This window comes from Mustela nigripes, chromosome X, assembly GCF_022355385.1.
Source record: "Mustela nigripes isolate SB6536 chromosome X, MUSNIG.SB6536, whole genome shotgun sequence".
Lineage (NCBI taxonomy): Eukaryota > Metazoa > Chordata > Mammalia > Carnivora > Mustelidae > Mustela > Mustela nigripes.
Window position 1 is genome coordinate 823706 of NC_081575.1, and position 17734 is coordinate 841439.

General features: G+C 50.2%; 1 protein-coding gene across 1 annotated transcript in view; it reads left to right on the top strand.

Moving 5' to 3' along the window:
- The first annotated feature begins 3443 nt into the window (after positions 1 to 3443).
- MPP1 (MAGUK p55 scaffold protein 1) overlaps positions 3444 to 17734 on the top strand; it is a 21070-nt gene continuing 6779 nt past the window's right edge. The window contains exons 1-6 of the mRNA XM_059384842.1: positions 3444 to 3645; positions 11632 to 11775; positions 12008 to 12086; positions 12796 to 12881; positions 14605 to 14673; positions 16417 to 16613. Coding sequence (XP_059240825.1) covers positions 3544 to 3645; positions 11632 to 11775; positions 12008 to 12086; positions 12796 to 12881; positions 14605 to 14673; positions 16417 to 16613 — 677 coding nt within the window. The 5' untranslated portion in view covers positions 3444 to 3543. The remainder of the gene's footprint in view (positions 3646 to 11631; positions 11776 to 12007; positions 12087 to 12795; positions 12882 to 14604; positions 14674 to 16416; positions 16614 to 17734) is intronic.

The following is a 17734-nucleotide window of genomic DNA, read 5'->3' on the forward strand; positions in this document are numbered from 1 at the left end:
GCTCAGGTCATGATCTCAGGGTCCTGGGATCGAGTCCCGTATCGGGCTCTCTGCTCAGCGGGGAGCCTGCTTCCCTCTCTCTCTCTGTCTGCCTCTCTGCCTACTTGTGATCTCTCTCTGTAAAATAAATAAATAAAATCTTTAAAAAATTAAATATTTTTCATCTATTGAGATAATAGGATTTTCCCATTAATATGTTAATGCAGTTAATTTGGATTAATGCATTTTCTTTTTCTTTTTTAACATATTTTTTATTTATTTACTTGAGAGAGAGAGCATAAGCAGGGGGAGCAACTCAGGGGCTGGATCCCTGGACCCTGGGATTGTCACCTGAGCTGAAGGCACGTAATCCACTGAGCCACTCAGGATCCCCCAAATTTTCTTTTTTTAAAAAGATTTTATTTCTTTAGACAGAGAAGGGTGCGGGGCAGAAGGAGAGGGACTCTCTGGCTTGAACCAAAATCAAGACTTGGACACCCAACCACTGAACCACCCAGGCTCTCCTGGGTTAATAAATTTTCTAACACTAAGCTAATCTTGAGTTCAAATATCTGAAGGTTTTGGTCCAATTTGTTTATCTGTTGTTCTGCTGGATCTCACCCTTGGGTCCTTGTTTTTTGATTTTATGTAGTATTTTATTTTATTTATTTTATTTTACTGTGAGCTGCAAGGGCTGAACTATGCTTATCAATTCTCAAGGGAGAATTTGTGTTGAGCCCTTTGTGGTAGACTCAGTTAGTCCTGCAGAAAATGGGTGAGTGTTTGCCAGGGACTCAAGACCACAGGACTGGGCAGTGACTGAAATGATGGCTTCATTTGGAGTGATGACAGTGTTCTGGAATGAGAGTGGTGATGGCCGTACAACTCTGTGATTATGATTATGCTAAAAGTCATTGAATTGTTCGCTTTTTAAAAAGATTTTATTTTTATTTATTTGCGAGAGAGGGAAGAAGACCATGAGCAGGAGAGAGAGGCAGAGGGAGAGGGAGAGGGAGAAGCAGGCTCCCTGCTGAGCAAGGAGGCTGACTGGGGACTTGATCCCAGGACCACGGGATCATGACCCAAGCCCAAGGCAGACGCTTCACCAACTGAGCCACCCAGACCTCCCTGAATTGTTCACTCTAAGTGGGTGAATTTTATCTTGTCTTGGGCCAGCCCTCAGAGGAGGCCTGCTTCATGGGGAATTGGGAAAAAGGAAGAATGGTTTGGCTCAGAAGAAGCAAGGCCATGTGTTCTGCGGTTTCTGTACCTAGACTGTAGTTCTGAATACATTTCTCTGCGCACAGAGGAAGGTCTGGAAACCTAATATTCCAAAGTGGGTAAGGCTGTTCCCTCTGCGTATTGGGAAGGGGTGTAGGAGGGATTTTTCTGTGCTTTATGTATTTGTGTATTTCTGATTTGTTTTCTTCTTAGCTCATTCATACTGCATTGTGTGAGTATGCCACAGTTGATGGGCATTTGAGTTGTTCACAGGCTTTTGCTATGAACAAAACCATTTTCATGAGCATTGTTGTCCATGTTCTTTGTTGTACATATTCAAAAATTTCTCTTGGATATATATATGTAGGAGTAGAATGGCTGGCTAGGAGGGTAGATGTGTGAACTCATATGGACTCACATTGTCTCTCACAGTTGATATTTTAAGTCTTTTTAAATTTTGATAACTGGGTGGGTTTATAGTAGTATTTCATTGTGGTCTTGATTTGCATTTCCCTGGTCACTAATGAAGTTGAACATCTCTTCCTATGTTTATTTCTCCATATGTGAGATATTTAGTCATTTTTTTACCCATTTCTCTACTGGACTTTTAAAATTTAGTAATTTATAATCCTTTGTATATTTATAACAGGAATCCTTTGTCATTTGTGTATGTTAAGAATATTTTCTCCCAACGCATGTGTGGTTTTTTTTTTTTTTTTTTGCTTTTGACTTTGTCTTTTGGTAAGTAAGATTTCCTAATGTTAACAAAGCCAACTTTATCAATATTCCATATACTCGGTGGTTTTCCTGCATTGTTTTGTAAAGAAAACTTTTTCTTTTTTTAAAAAAGATTTTATTTATTTGACAGAGAGACACCTAGAGAGGGAACAGAAGCAGGGGGAGTGGAAGAGGGAGAAGCAAGCTCCCTGCTCAGCAAGGAGCCCCATGTGGGGCTCGATCCCAGGACCCTGGGATCATGACCTGAGCAGAAGGCACAGGCTTAAGGACTGAGCCACCCAGGTGCCCCAAGGAATCTTTTTCTATCCTCCAAAGTAAAAGTGGTGCATAAACAATGACTTTTGGAACACTGAAAAAAAAAGTTGTTTGCTGGTGTTTTCTTTCAAGAGCTTTTTGACATTTAAGTGTATTTTTGACATTTAAGTTCTTAATCCATCTGGAATAGATGGGGTTTGTTTTTTGTTTTTTTGTTTTTTTTGCATATGGCAGGGAAAGGTTTCGTATTTTATGTCTTTCAAAATAAGCAAGCATTTTCCAGCTTCACTTAATGAAAGTCTTTGTAGAGTCACCTACCCTCCTGGCTGTATCACGTAGCAGTTCTGCACCTGTACGGTGTGCTTCCGTGTTCTGTACTCTGTTCTACTGCTCACTTAACGCGTCCCTGTGCCGGGGTTGCTTCTTTCCTTTTCTGCTGTGTCTCTGTCTCTCTCAACTTTCTACCGTGCCTTTGGGCTCATCGTGGGGGAGGGCGCCATCAATCATGGGATCTCAGCCTCCTCTCGGAGAAAACAGGGCGATGCGGCTCTAACTCTTGCCCTCGGACTTTTTCCTTTTGGCTATGAGTTGCTGGAAGGTCCAAAGATTGTATGTGGAGGAACAAAGTGCTGATAACACTGTGAGGTTCCTAGCTCGCGGTAGAGGAGGCCAGGTTTTCTTCAGATGTGTGCGTGGGGACAGCTGCAGCCCTGTAAGCGCAGGAAGAGTTTGTTTTGTTCTGAAACCAACTAACCCTCACCCTAACCCTAACCCTTCCCTCAACAGGACTCCTGCTCTACCACCACCAAGGCTTTAGGATGCTAAGGAATGTAGGTTCCCTTGGCTTCCCCTGTTCCCTCAAAATTTTTGTGGCATTAGCAGTAGGAGATGTGGCCGGAGACAAGGAGAAAGAGCTTGCCGTTGGGAGCAATCAGGCCTTTCATCACTGACTCGCTGACAGCAACGTAAATCACAGGGTACCTGCAGTCCAAAGAGCCTTAAAGGCATTTTCGCAACCTTCGGGGCCCGCAGAGATTTCTGGGTAAAGCCTGCGGTCGAAGAGACATCTTACTGCTGCCCCGCGCAGTAGGCCGCGAGCATGGGCCGAGCTGGGGAACCCGCCGCGGTGCAAGCGCGCTTTTCTCTACACCCCTGAACCCTTCTGGGTCAGCCTCAGGGTCAGGGCGGGGCGAGGGGCGGGGCAGAGGGGCGGGGCGAGGACGGTGCTCCGCCTCCGCCCCGCCCCGCGCGCCGCCTCCGCCGCCTCCGCCGCCCCGCAGGCCTGGGTTCTCGCACTCCCGGCTCCGCACTGCTCGCGGCTCGGCGGCCCCGCGTTCAGCCTCCGGCCGGATGACGCTCAAGGCGAGCGAGGGCGAGGGCGGGGGCAGCATGCGCACGGCGCTCTCCGACCTCTACCTGGAGCACTTGCTGCAGAAGCGCGGCCGGCCCGAGGTGAGAGGGCTCCGCGGTTCCCCGGGCGCGGGGTGAGGGGCCGGGACAGGGCTGCAGGCCGCGCCGCCCGCCGCGGCACCTGCGGGACTCCCTGGCCCGGGCCCCGGGGTGGGGGGGGGGGGGGGGGGGGCGTCCTCGGAGGAGAGGCCGAGGCGGCTGCCGGGGTCGACGTGGACGGCCGCAAGTGCTGGGGGTCGTTTTCCCCAAGAGCCCCATGGACGTAGAAGTTAGGAGAGGCTGCGGCCTGTGCAGAGTGCTGCTTAAGGTCAAGGAAAACTTCTTCGTGGACGGAAGTCAGGGTCAGAGAAAGACTTTTAGGAACAGATCCCACAAGAGGAAACTGCCTGCTTGTTGTCGCTGGCGGTGTCGGGGTCGACAGAAAGGGCCGTTAAAATCCAGGTCGGCCTCCAAAGCGCTCACTCAGCGTCCCTCTGCATTTCAGGAAGGCCCCTTGTGCTGCCTCTGTGTATTGTCCGGTGGACAGGCACTCCCCAGATTCCAGAGGTGATTCCTGGAATGGGTGGTAGACAGCTGTTAACCTCCAATACCCAGGATGCCCGGAGAGGATGTTGACCGTTTTTGCAATTGTCTCTCGCAGTTCTGAGTGTGGATTTCACCCCTCAAAATAAGGTTGTCTCGTAGACAGGCGTGCATCATCAACACCCTCCCTGGGTGACTCCTAACCCAGAATATAGGCCCAGCAGCCCCTCCGCGTAGCCTGGCCTTCATCATGGGCTGGTGGTCAGGCACTATGAGTAAATGTCCACAGACAGAAAGAGAGACACAGAGAGCGAGAGCCAAGCATCAGCTGCACTGTCCACAGGGACCAAGGCCCAGAAGTCAGACTGAGTCTCCTTCCTAGACTGCAGGATGGTTCAGGACACAGCTATTTCTGCTCACTGTTTTTATTTTAAATGTCTAATAAATAAGTCCTCAGAAATGTCTGTGAATCAATAAATGACTGAAGAGGTGGACATTAGAGATTTAGCGTAAGCTTCCACTTGCACAGATGAGGACACTGTAGACCCACAGGTAAAGCAAACAGGAGAACGATAGACTGGGCCAGTAGCTCAAGGAAACAGGTGATAGGCGTCGGCGTGCTGTTCACACCTGCGTGTGCTTTCCAGCCATGATGGCGGGATTCTAGGCTTGACTGACTGCCGGCATGAGCAGGTGGGGAACACAGACAGAACTAGAAGGTCCGCAATGAAGTGTGCACTGGGAGCAAATCAGGATCTAAAAGCACCTGGCTCCTCAGAGGCATTCTCTATAATCAGTTCACTTGGCTGAGCCTTAACTTTTTAATAAAATCTCTTTATGAAATTGACTTCTGGCAGCTTTACTGAGGTGTGATTAACATACATGTAATTCATAAATTTATGCAGTCTGTTCAGTAAGACTTCGCATATGCATACAGTCATGTAACCATTACCCAAGTCATGAAAGAAAACATTTTCACCTTTCAGAAAGTTCCCTGGTGGTCCCTTATAGTCATGACCCCACCCCCAGAAACTTGGAAATCACCCTGGCAACAAGCTGAATTTTGACATGAGCATTTGGTCTTTCTCGGACTGCCTTATAAATGGACTCCAACTGTATGCAGTCTTTTCTATCAGGCCCCCTCCACTCAGCACAGCCAGAACCCCACATACAGCTAAATGACCAGACCTTGTATAAACTGGCCTGCTGTTAGGGACGGGCTTGAGAGACTGCCTGCCCTGTGGAAGAGAGGCCCGGCCCTTGAAGGTTCTGTCGTGGTGCACACCCTTAGCATCTGTGGGTTGGTGGCACTGTTGAGTTCCTCCTCAGTTATTGAGCATGGGCTGCTGGCTGGCCAGTTTGGTGTTTGTAAGGATCTGAAGAAGATGAAAGAAAGTGTGCTAAATCCTTCAGCAGAGTAGCATCTAGATCGGCCACAGTGCGGACGTTGGAGGGAGAGTCTCCATTGATTTCTTGAGGTTCACCTTCCCTCTCAGACTCTTTATCTTTGCTGCCACCATGGGCTCTGCCTCTCGCTGTGTATCAGACAAGCTTCTGGGCTCTTTGTGCCCAAGATTTCTCTTCTCTGTCAGATGTACCTCCTTGGAGAGTTGTGCGTATGGTGACGGGAGATAATGCTTGTCCAACACTTGGACTTCCCTGGTACATTCAAGATCTCGCTAACAGCTGCCTGTCCCAGAGCATCAGCACATTTTGCTGTCCCAGAAAACCTGTGATGGAAAATGATGAAGCTGAAGACTTCATTTAAGGGGAATGCTTTTTGTGAAAGTTCTAAAGAGTCACAACCCAGTTTCACTTTTTTTTTAATATAATTTTTTATTTTTTATAAACATATCGGTTTCACTTTTTTAAAAAAGATTTTATTTATTTATGTATTTACTGGGGGGAGAGAGAGAGAGTACAAGAAGAGGTAACAGTAGGGTTAAAAGCAGGATCCTCGTGGAGCAGGGAGTGTGAAGCAGGCCTCTATCCCAGGACTTTGGGATCATGATCTGAGTTGAAGGCAGATGCTTCACCAACTGAATAACGCAGGTGTCCCCGAAAGTTTCATTTCTGACTATAGTTTACATTTAATATTGAAAATGTATGGGGTCGTCTGGGTGCTTCAGTCTGTAAGGGTAGTTGAGTACCTGCCTTGGGCTCAGGTTGTGATCCTAGTCCAGCAGTGAGTCTGCTTTGTACTGTCTCTCACTGTGTCTCTGAAATAAATAAAATCCTTTTAAAATAGTTTTGCAGCAGATAGGAAGTATAGCCAGCCCATCTCCCATATTTAAGTATATTTCTTTTATTTGAGAAACTCAGAAGCCATCTCTGGCCTTATTCTTTGCCAATACATTTAGGTTGTGGAAGTCCTCCTACATCCTGCTCAAAACAGCACTTTCCTATGCAGTAGTGCATTGAGAATGTCTCAACATTTCCTTGGGCCTGTCCCACGTTGGGAAAGGACATAATAAAAACAGCCAGGCCGTAGGTAAGCGTCAGCTCGCAGCCAGCTGTCGGTGCTTGGGCAGTTTTCCGTGTCCCGCCACGTGGGCGGTGGACTGTCGTGCGCAGGCTCACTGCCGGCCCACTGTGCGCAGGCGCAGGCTCACTGCCGGCCCACTGTGCGCAGGCGCAGGCGCAGGCGTAGCGAGCATTTGGCCTGTGGACCCGGTGTCTGGCGGACTGTCGGGCGTCGTTGGGGTTTGGCGTTCCAGGCCCGCCCAGCTGCATGTGTGAAGCCGTGGAGGTTCTCGTGGACTGTGGGCCTCTGGGTGTGATCATTCTTCGTGGTGGAAAGTCACATACTCCTCCCCAGTTGTGACAGTCAAAACATGTTTTGAGACACCGTCAAATGTTCCCCGGGCTTGACATTTCTTTGGTGCAGAGATTTCACCCGTAAGCAGGGAATTACTCAAACCTTTCAGTGTTCCTCAAAATGGAGGCGTAGGAAGGCAAGAGTGAGTCTGCGGAGAGGGGCCCTGAGCGTGGGAAATGGGAAGAAAACCTTTGAATTAGGGAACCAGAATTGTCTTGTTTGATTTTTTCCTTTTCCCTTTTCCTTCCCATAGAAGCAATACGTGTACCTGCATACATACGTAGGTTTTTGCTCAAAGTCACCTTCCCTGCAGGAGAAGGAGCCTTTGCCTCTGAACACTGGGTAGATAACGCGTTGGAAGGGGGTCTGCAGAGACTTGACCTTGGGCGTGTGTTGGCCGCGGATGTAGTGCCTGAGAAACAGTGCGTCCAGTTGACGTTCAATTGTAAGGTCATTCTGGCCCGAAACTGCTGTCCCCGGCTCTGCCCCGGCTCTTGCCATCTGCTGTGGAGGCGCTCGCGTGTTCCTTTCTGTTTTCCCTCGGTTTTCCGCGGTTCTATCCAGAATCCAACGCGGGCGCTGCCCTTGTTGGCGGCGGCGGCGAGTCCCCGGCAGGTCGAGCAAATGTTTGTTCCCGCCTACGCGGGCTGTCGCCAGCTCTGAATCCGGGCTTTATTCCCCCCCCCCCCCCCCACCCCAACCCCCCCCCCATATGTTTTTCGTGTCCTTCTAAATCCGGCTTCCTGTGAGCCGCGGCCTCTGCCCTGGGAGCCCCGGCGCAGATGTTTCCTCAGAAGGGGCTCTTGGAGCGAGCTGCGTGTTTCCTCCCCACTGTCTCCCCTTCGACCAGAGCCCCCCTGCCTCCACCAGGGCTCGGGGACCTCCGGGCCCAGCCCCGGAGAGGAAGCGATTTTCAAGTTTGAAGCGAACTGTAGGACGTCCGCCTTTATTACTGGGTCAGTCACGTGGCGCTGGTAGCGATGGCGGCCGTGACTCACAGTAGCTCCTGCCCTAGGTGCCTGTGCAGGACTTGGGTTCCAGCTCAAGGGGACAAACTGGACGGGATGAACAATCCGGTGTATATCTCCCCAAGTGGAATGCATCGCCAGCTGTGCAAACAGACAAGTTAGGGCAGATCAGGGACCAGGACAGATGCCTGGTATGCGGTCAGCCCAAAGATGGACAAGTTTAGAGTCCCCAGCAGAAGGCAAGCGCCTTCCCCTTTCTCCTAAGCTCATTGTGGCCGGCTGCGTAGCAAGAAGCTTGGAATGCAAGGTCCTGAGGCAAAACTTGGCTCTGTGTCGCAACTCCTGTCTGCCCTTCTGCCCACCTCTCCTCTTTGTTCCCCTGCAGGCACCGCCGTCCTCACCAGTCAGAAATCCTTTGTGGAGCTCCATTTGCTAGTTCTGAGGAAAGCTGAAAACCATGTTCCATGTCCTTTGAGCACTTACGATCTAAGATTACCTTAAACTTGATGGACACTATCTTTCAATTTATCATTTATGTTGCATGAATGAAAGAAGGAATTAATGACTTCCCCTTACAGTAATGAGCTGCGGAAGGGGAAACTACAGGACGTCACTATGTGAAGACTCCGGCACTTCATGTGGTCATAGACCCACAGACTGGAGCAGGGAATCACCTTGGCTGTGTGTGTGTGTGTATGTGTGTGTGTGTGTGTGTGTGTGTGTGTGTGTGTGTGCACACAGACGTCAAGGGTCAGTACACATATGTGTAACCTTGATCCCACAGTCATCTATCATGAGGAGATACAGGGGGCGCGTTAAAGGCATTTGCCCCATGAGATTGAGGAGCCATACGGGGACACTTCCCTGAAGCCCACCAGACCCTGGGGAGTGCGCACTGGCTCGGTAAGATTGAGCTGCTCAAAGCCAAGTTTGCTTTCAGAAGCCTTGCTATGGCCAGTTAGTTCTTGAGTTAGCACTTTGGAGATTTCCATTTCTCTTACTCATGGTTCGCAGCTGCTAAGTGAGTGTCACGGTGACTCCGCCACCACGGGGAACACCTTGACGGGTAAGCACATTCAAAAGACAAACCTCGGGGATAGCAGCTCTTGAACTTTGGCGACTGGAATGTATTCTGCCTCTGGTGAGCTTTGCTGAGTCCTTACTTTAAAGGCTGACGTGGTAAAAACAGTCTTTGCAATACAGCTGAGTAAGAGGAACATGGGGTGAGTGTGGCCATTATCTGCCTGTTCCAAGTTCACTATCGCATAGGCTTCTTCCCCTTCCAAGGGTCACTTTGTGCTCTGTGGACTGAGACTTTGTAATCTCTCACTGTGGGGCACATGCTGCAGGGTCCCGCCAAGGCTGGAAGCTTGAGCGAATCATTGTCAGTGGCTTACTGCCAGAGCATTACAGTGTGGGGGGAGGAAAGCAGCCGCAGGGCCCGACTTGGTGGTACCGGGCATTAGCGCACACGACCACAACGGCAGTGCCTCCGGCCCAGGTGGGGCGCGCAGCTTTCTCAGCCCCACAGTTGTTGGTGGTGAGACATTCGTAAGTGAGGGCCCAGGACAGTCCCGAGTTAGATTTCCTGCTCTGAGGCCAGAAATGTGACACTTAACACCCATCGTCTTGGAGCAGCAGTCACACGGTCAGTGTCCCTGGAGTCCTCCTTCCAGAACACGTGCAGATAGACGGTCAGAGCGCGCAGGTGGCCAGTTTGAGAAGAGGAGGTCTCCCTTGCAGCGGGACTCTACCTCTCCTGTGCTTTCCTGAGTCTACTCATGGGAAGCGTACAAACTCACACCCCGTAGCTGCTTCGCTTTGAAGAGCATCAGCCACGTGGTCCTGGGGCAGCGTGGGCCGTGCTGTTTGGTCACTGTGTGTCGTGGCCTCTTACTTTCCTGAAAGCCGAGCTCTCCAGCGTGTCTTGTTGGCAGCCATTCTTTGGCAGCACGCCATCTGGGCTGTAGTTGGGCTGCAGACAATGGCTGCTTTCGGCCGCGTCGCCAGGTGTGTTTTGCAGACAAGTTCAGTTCCGTCTGTGGGGCCTCAGTCGTCACGCCATCACACCGTACCAGGCCGCACGCTTGACACCAGTACAGCGTGTGAGTGTGCTTTGGTGCCACTGTGTCATGGGCACATGTGTATAAATGCCACACTCCAGCGCCACAAAGACCTCTGTGGTCCCACCCCTGGACAGCCCTGTGGCCCATCGTTCCTACCATCCCCAGTCCTTGGCAACCACTAATTAGTTCTCCATTTCTATAATTTTGTGAGTCTGAGAATACACAGCCTTTGGAGGTTGACTTTTTTCACGCCTCAGAGTGCCTTCGAGACCCATCCCAAGCTGTTGTTGTGTTTGTTAATAGTTTGCTCCTTGTTGTCACCGAAAAGTGTTTCGCAGTCTGGATGCCCCACAGCCACCTGCTGCAGTGACCCCCTTGTTTCTGAGGCCCCCACCCCGGGTGTGGCTGGAGTTTAGTTGAGCTTGTACACAGATACCGAACTTGCTCTTCCATAAACCAAGCTCAGGCCTGTTCTGCCTCCTCTGGTTGGCCATATTGTTTGTGACTTACTGTTTTATCTGGGGTGCGTGGCGGAGGCATTCAGAGATTTCCACTTGACCTTCCCCACTGTGCTAGCTCTTACCACAAGCTCGGGCCACTTCCACATTAATGGACTAGAAACAAGAAGAACCAGCAAAGGAGACAGAGACAACATCACTTCTGTGGGCTTCCTACCAAAAATGTACAACCTCAACCTAATCATGACAAAACATGGGGCAAACCCAAATTGAGAATCTACAAAATAGTAGACCTTGACAAAAACGTCAAGGTCATGAAAAAGAAAGGCCGAGGAGATTTTCCAGATTAAGGGAGGCTAAAGAGATGTGAAAACTGAATGCATTGCATGATCCTGGATGCTGCTCTGGGAAAGAATATATATAGCTACAAAGGATGTTATTGGGATACTTGATAAAATTTGTAGAGAAACTGGGGACCAGATATAGTATTGTATCAATGCTAAATTTGGGGGGCACCTGGGTGGCTCAGTTGGTTGGGCGTCTGCCTTCACCTCAGGTTGTGATCCCAGGGTTCTGGGTTAGAGTCCTGAATCTAGCTCCCTGCTTGGTGGGGAGTCTGCTTCTCCCTCTCCCTCAGCCTGCCACTGTGCCTGTTTGTGCTCTCTCTCTATTTCTGTCATAAATAAATAGAATCTTCTAAAAAATGCTAAATTTTCATTTTTGAGAAACTTTTTGTTCTTAGAAAACACACAGAAGCATTTATGGGTTAAGGAGCATGGTGTCTTCAGATTATGTTCAAATGGTTCCAATTATTAAATTTCGTGGTATTTTCTTCTACAGCATAGTGCTGTGATGACATCCGTGTCCACATCTTTTGGTGCACATGGCACGTGGCTGTGCATGTCTGTGGAAGGTTGGGAGAAAAGGGTCCTGGTGGAGAGGTCATCTTGGGCTAGGGTCGGGGTTCAGTGGTATTGTCATCATCCTGGGCCAGGGGCTGATCCTACATGCCTAATTCTCTTCCCGTTTGTAGCGGACTGGATAGACACGTTGGATAACATTTAATAAGTAGCTCCCATTGGTTTAGATGCCAAACTTGTGAAATAAGCTTTGGTTTTCCGAGCCTTCTAGATTGCAGACTGATGGCAGGCCTCTGCTGCTCCCTTACCCGTTGCTTTGTTGTTTGGACCTGCCAGGCTGTGGCGCACCAGGCAAATGCGGTGACCGAGGACATGTACACCAATGGCTCCGCTGCCCCAGGTAGCCCGACCCAGGCCAAAGGGCAGGAGGTGCGGAAGGTGCGACTCATACAGTTCGAGAAGGTCACGGAAGAGCCCATGGTAATCCCTTGTCATGCCCTACCACCCCGCTTCTTCACCCGCCCGAGTCCCCGCATCCCCAGGCTCCCAGCCCTCCCCCGGCGCGCTCCTCCTGGCAGCTCTCATGCCTCCTCCCATTGCGAACCCCAAGTACCCATGAAAAGTCTTTCTCCGAAGAAGCCCCTTCAGCCGTCCTGAAGATAACCCAAGAAGGAGCCGAAAATAACGTGTGCCGTGCTTTGTCCTCACACAGGGCATCACGCTGAAGCTGAACGAGAAGCAGTCGTGCACGGTGGCGCGGATCCTTCACGGTGGCATGATCCACAGACAAGGTATCCGGGGCTCCGGGGCTGTGCCTCCCCCGATGGCCCCGTCGAGTGGCGCGGGACGCGAGGGTCGCCCTCGTGACCAGGGCCTCTCTGTGCGCTGGGGGTCAGGCCTGCCGGGGTCCGTGGCCAAGGTCTGAGCGGTGACAGTACAGCCTCTGCGCCAGCCCGGACGCGTGACTGGGACCCGGACCGTCTCGACTTCCCAGCGCTAACAGTTGAAGGGAAGATACACATTTAACAAAGCATTACAAGTACCGGTTGTCTCTCCTTCACATGAAGGGGCCGTCGGTTTTCCGATGCATCGTTTGGTAAAATCTCTGTGTGGTGGGGCGGGGGGGGATATGTCTCAGTGGCCGTGGTCGTCGCTGCTTGCATCCCGACTTGTGCCAGCCTCTGAGCCCTGCCCTCTTCGGTCCTGACTTTGTTTTCTACCCAGGGCGACGCAGATACTGGTAACTGCTCCGCACATAGACTCTAACCGTTGGTTAATGTGACCATTAGGTGGCAGTTGTGGGTTTTAGCTAAATGACAAAGCAACGTGACACTTGCCAAGGACACAGTGCTTTTGTCAAGTGCTTGCCTTGGCACATCCCTCAGGGGCTCAGAAGAGCCATCCCCTCCTCCCGCGGTCATGTAACGTGCTCTGGGTCATGCCCACTTCCCTGTGGTGTCTTGTCGTGCTCTTTGCCGACGGAGTCTTCATTTCGCGCAGGCTCCCTTCACGTCGGGGATGAGATCCTGGAGATCAACGGCACCAACGTGACTAACCACTCAGTCGATCAGCTACAGAAGGCAATGGTGGGTATTTTCTGCTTTTGTGTTTGTGAGGTGTGGATACACATTGGTGTCAGTGGGCAGTGTTTTCCCATCAAGTCTTTGTACCTCACCAAGGGGACTCTTCCCACCGCTAATCTCTATTCTGTGCAGGAAGTGGCCGTTCTCTACTTTCATCTAGTACATTTCTAAAACAAGGCAAATGGCCCAGAGTATCTCCCTAGGAAGGACACTGGACTGGGTGTCAGAAAGCGTTGGTCTTTATTGGCAGCTCTGAAACCCGGCCGTCCTTGGGTCTAGCCTTACAAACAGGTGAAGTCATTTCTCTGTCATCTGCAAACTGCAGGTAGAAGTCCCTCTGCACAGATCGGTTATGGAGAGTAGACGGGAGATTATAAATGCAAAGGTGAGGGGTGTCTGGCTGGCTCAGTCAGAAGAGCCATGACTCTTGATCTTGGGGTTGTGAGTTCGAGCCCCATGCTGAGCAAGAGCTTACTTCAGACAACCGAAGCAGACCCCACCTGGGGCCGTCGGGTGTGGTTGGCCACTGCCCGCAGGAGACACCCGTCAGGCACTCAGCAGTGACCAGGGCTGTTGAACCAGAGAGCTGGGATCTGCTCTCATGAAAAGGCCTCATGTGGTACCTGGCTGGCTCCATTAGAGGAGCGGGTAAATTAATCTCGGGCTATGGAGTCTGAGCCCCACGTTAGGTGCACAGTCTACCTAAAAGAACAATGGACAACAACGACAACTAAATGAGGTGACGGGCCACATTTATCTTTAGAAACAACCCAAGTCCTATACATTGTGTACCCAAGGACAGAGCCTCAAAAGACTTGAGGCAAAAACCGTAGGGAGGAAAAAAAGAAATCCCCTATTTTCGTCCAGGGTTTCAGTATCTCTTCCTCACTGATCAGAGGAAGCACCCGGGTACGTTTTGAACCTGATGCAAGTACACGGTATCAAAGCCCGTGCCCGCAGCCTCCTGGGCTGATGAGGAGCTCACTGCTGGGGTGCTGGGGGGCTCAGTTCATGATCCCAGGGGCTTGAGCTGCCTGCTCAGCAGGGAGTCTGCTTCTCCCTCTCCTGCTCCCCCTGCTTGTATGATCTTGCTGTCTCTCACATAAATAAAGTCTTAAAAAATCCTGAACCTCCATGTGCCTAATGACAGAGCTTCAAATAAATAAATAATTAAAATCTTTAAAAAAAAAAAAAAAAAATGGCCTTTGCAGCAGAGAGTGAAAAAAGCTGGCCACCACCAGCATGCCCAGTAACGAGGAGTACAGCTGAACCGACAGCGTGTTACAGAATGCTCTACAGAGTATAATCCCCTTTTTGTTAAAAAAATTATTTTTGAAAAATAAATACATATGAGTATGGACCTATGTACAAACATTTGCAAATGTTTTCTTTGGCATGGAGAAAAGTATGGGTATGTGTGGACCAGATTCATTTCAGTTTGTCTGGAAACCTTTTAGGGTTGAGTGTGGGGAGGAGGCAAAGTCATTCGCTTTTTCTTCATTATTCTTTGTGCATCTCCAAGTTGTCCCATTGGCTTATGGGGGCACATGAGACTTTGATATTGGAGAAGGAATTGTCCTACAAAGTTTCAAGGTGTATGGTAAAGATGGGTGTTGGAAAAAAAAAAAACACTTTTTGGGGATCTTCAGGGCAAAAATAAGACTTTATGAAACCCCAGATCATCTATTATATGTCCATTATAGTTTTATTTCTCCTTTCTCAATAGAAAGAAACCAAAGGAATGATCTCATTAAAAGTAATTCCCAACCAGCAAAGTCGTCTTCCAGCACTGCAGGTAGGTGACGCCATTTATTGAGATTTGACTGAAATGAAATGATTCTCATTTTAAGTTCTCAGTATAGCATAAGTGTAGCTGCCTGGGGCTTTCCGAACGCAGGTGCAAACAGGCAGACCTTCCCTCTGTAAGGAGTAACCGATGTGGAAGGAAGGAGGGAAATGGAGACATGACAATTCGCAGGAGGAAAAATACAAATGGACATTGAACGTATGGAAAAATGGCCAGTTTTACCAGTCAGCAGAGAGACATAAAATGTGTGCAGTATCATTTTACGCCAAGCAAATTGGCAGATATTTTTTAAGATTTTATTTATTAGAGAGAGCATGAGTTGGGAGGGAGCAGAGGGAGAAGCAGACTCCCCGCTAGACAGGGAGCATGATGGGGGGCTCAATCCCAGGACCCTGAGATCATGATCTGGGATGAAGGCAGACATTTCACCAACTGAGCCACCCATGTGCCCTGCAAACTGGCAAATATTTTTAAAAACAGTAATAAATTAGGGGTGCCTGGGTGGCTCAGTGGGTTGAGGCCTCTACCTTCGGCTCACGTCATGATCTCAGGGTCCTGGGATCCAGCCCCCCATCGGGCTCTCTGCTTGGTGGGGAGCCTGCTTCCTCCTCTCTCTCTGCCTGCCTCTGTCTGCTTGTGATCTCTCGGTCTCTGTCAGGTAAATGGATGGAATCTTAAACAAACAAACAAACAAAAACAAACACACACACACAAAAAAAAAACAGTAATAAATAGCTCAGGCACTGATAATGCCAGAGCAAAGAGTCTTAAGAGCACTTACTCAAAATTCGTGGAGACTCTACCCCCTGTACCCTGACTTCGCACGTCGAAGACAGCTGTCACCCCTTGGGGAATGAATGTAAAGGGAATCTGTCCTCACCGTGGCCGCTCGGCAGTGCGTCTGTGCTGTGGCATAGGCAACCCCTTTTCGTTCATTTGCCTCAGACCCTCGCCAGTACTTTTTCCTCACTTTGACCGTTGTGGCATTAATCTGCATTTCTCTGGTGACTAATTACAGTCAGCTCCTTGTTTTACGTTTTTCTCCACTTGGATGCCCTCCTTTGTGAAGTAGCCATTCAAGGCATTTTCTTCCTGATTTGTAGGTGCTTTCTGTGTATTCTGGCTAAGAATCTCGCCCTGTGTCTGTCTGAGACGAGCCTTAATTCTTCTTAGTTCTTAGTTACATTTGGAGACATTTGCCGTCAGAGCCAGTGGGGCCTGTGTGTTTGGGAGCAGGGGAGGGATAGAGGAGGTTCCGTAGCGGCTCTCAGTGCTTTTTCGTGGAGATAGAGTGGCTCATATTTTCAGTTTCTTGTGTCGCTTTTGGAAAGTTGTGTTTCGTAAAGGATTTGTCAAGTGTATTCATGTGAAATTGTTCACAATATCTCCTTGGAACCTTTTAAACATCTTTAGGATGTCTACCTATCTTTTACACAGTGATTTTTATAGTTGGCCTGGTAATATCAGTAGACAACTGTACTTAGGTAAGTCCTTATTCTTGGAAAATTAGCTTGACTCCCATATTGCAGTCTTGTAAATAATGCTGTAGTGAACATACTTTTCCATACATCGTAACTGACAACTTGTGCTTAGAAGGGCATCTTGTAGACAAAGGGTATCCATATTTTAAGACCTTTGACACATTCGTAATTGTTTATTTAACATACCATGAAAAGATTTCCCAAGGAAACATGCATTTCCTATAGTAGCTGCTTTGTCCTTACTTTTCAGATGTTCATGAGAGCCCAGTTTGACTATGACCCCAAAAAGGACCATCTGATCCCTTGCAAGGAGGCAGGACTGAAGTTTGTTACTGGGGACATCATCAAGATAATCAACAAAGATGACAGTAACTGGTGGCAGGGGCGGGTGGAAGGTTCCTCCAAGGAATCCGCAGGATTGATCCCTTCTCCTGAGCTGCAGGAATGGTGAGCCGCTTTTGTAAGGGTGAAGTGGGCCAGTGCGGGGGACCCAGGCTCGCCACACGTGGTCACCTAGCTGCACTACTCTGTTTCTTGGCCGAGCCAGCCTCCAGCCTTACCTGGCATGACGGTTGTGGGGGCTGCAGCAAGCCTATGGGCTTGGCTCGCAAGCCGGTACAGGTAAAGGACCCTGAATTGTGGTTGGCCTCATCTCTGGGGCTGACCCTGTGGAAGTCATCCAAACCACAGCCAGTGTCCTACAGAAGTAAACTCTTCCAATTAGAGCAACAAAGGAAGGGCATCCGGCTGGCCCAGTTGGTAGAGCGTGTGGCTCCTGGTCTCGGGGTTGTGAGTTCGAGGCCCACATTGAGGGTGGAGAGGATCTAGAAATAAACTCTTAAATTTGGAATCAGAGCAAAAATGAAATATAGCGCCAGCCCTGCGTGCTCATGGTGACAGACCCAAATAGGTTGGCTGTGGCTTCTGGGCCATTTTCAGAGGCAGCACGTGTGAAGAACACTACAGGCAAGAGGCTGAGGAGGGCCTGGCAGTGGCCGCTGTAGCTCAGCGACGTGTGCCATCGGTATCGTAACTGGGGTCTGCTGAGGCCTGCCTGTCTGTGGGCAGCACACGCTTCATCGCGCTCCAGACGGTCCGTGAGGCACTTTCACAGACATTCTCTGCAGCTCCCACAATGGCTCTGCAGACATGCCTCCCATGCCTTTCTGGAGAGTTCATCCAAACACTTGGCATTGGAAATGCGTCCAGGATGAAGTGACCCCCCTCCCGCCATCACATCCTTCTCAGTGCAGCCCGACTGTTCGAGCTGGGCTCCTCCGTACTGGTCTAAACCATGCTCATTGCAGTCCCAGAGCCTTCTACTCCCAGGGAAGGGGTGAGGGTGGGAGGGGGGCAGGAGAGAGGGCAGCCGAGGCCGGACCAGCAGGCCGGAGAGCAGGAGACTGGGGGGACGCGTATGAGAGAGACCCAGAGACTGGGGAGAGGCTGAGAAACAGACACAGAGAGATGGCGGGGAGGGGGGAGGGAGGGCCAGGCTGAGAGCCAGGAGGGGGCCCCCCCGGGGGGGGGGGGGGGGGGGAGAGGCAACCCGCCGAGGGCGCGGAGAG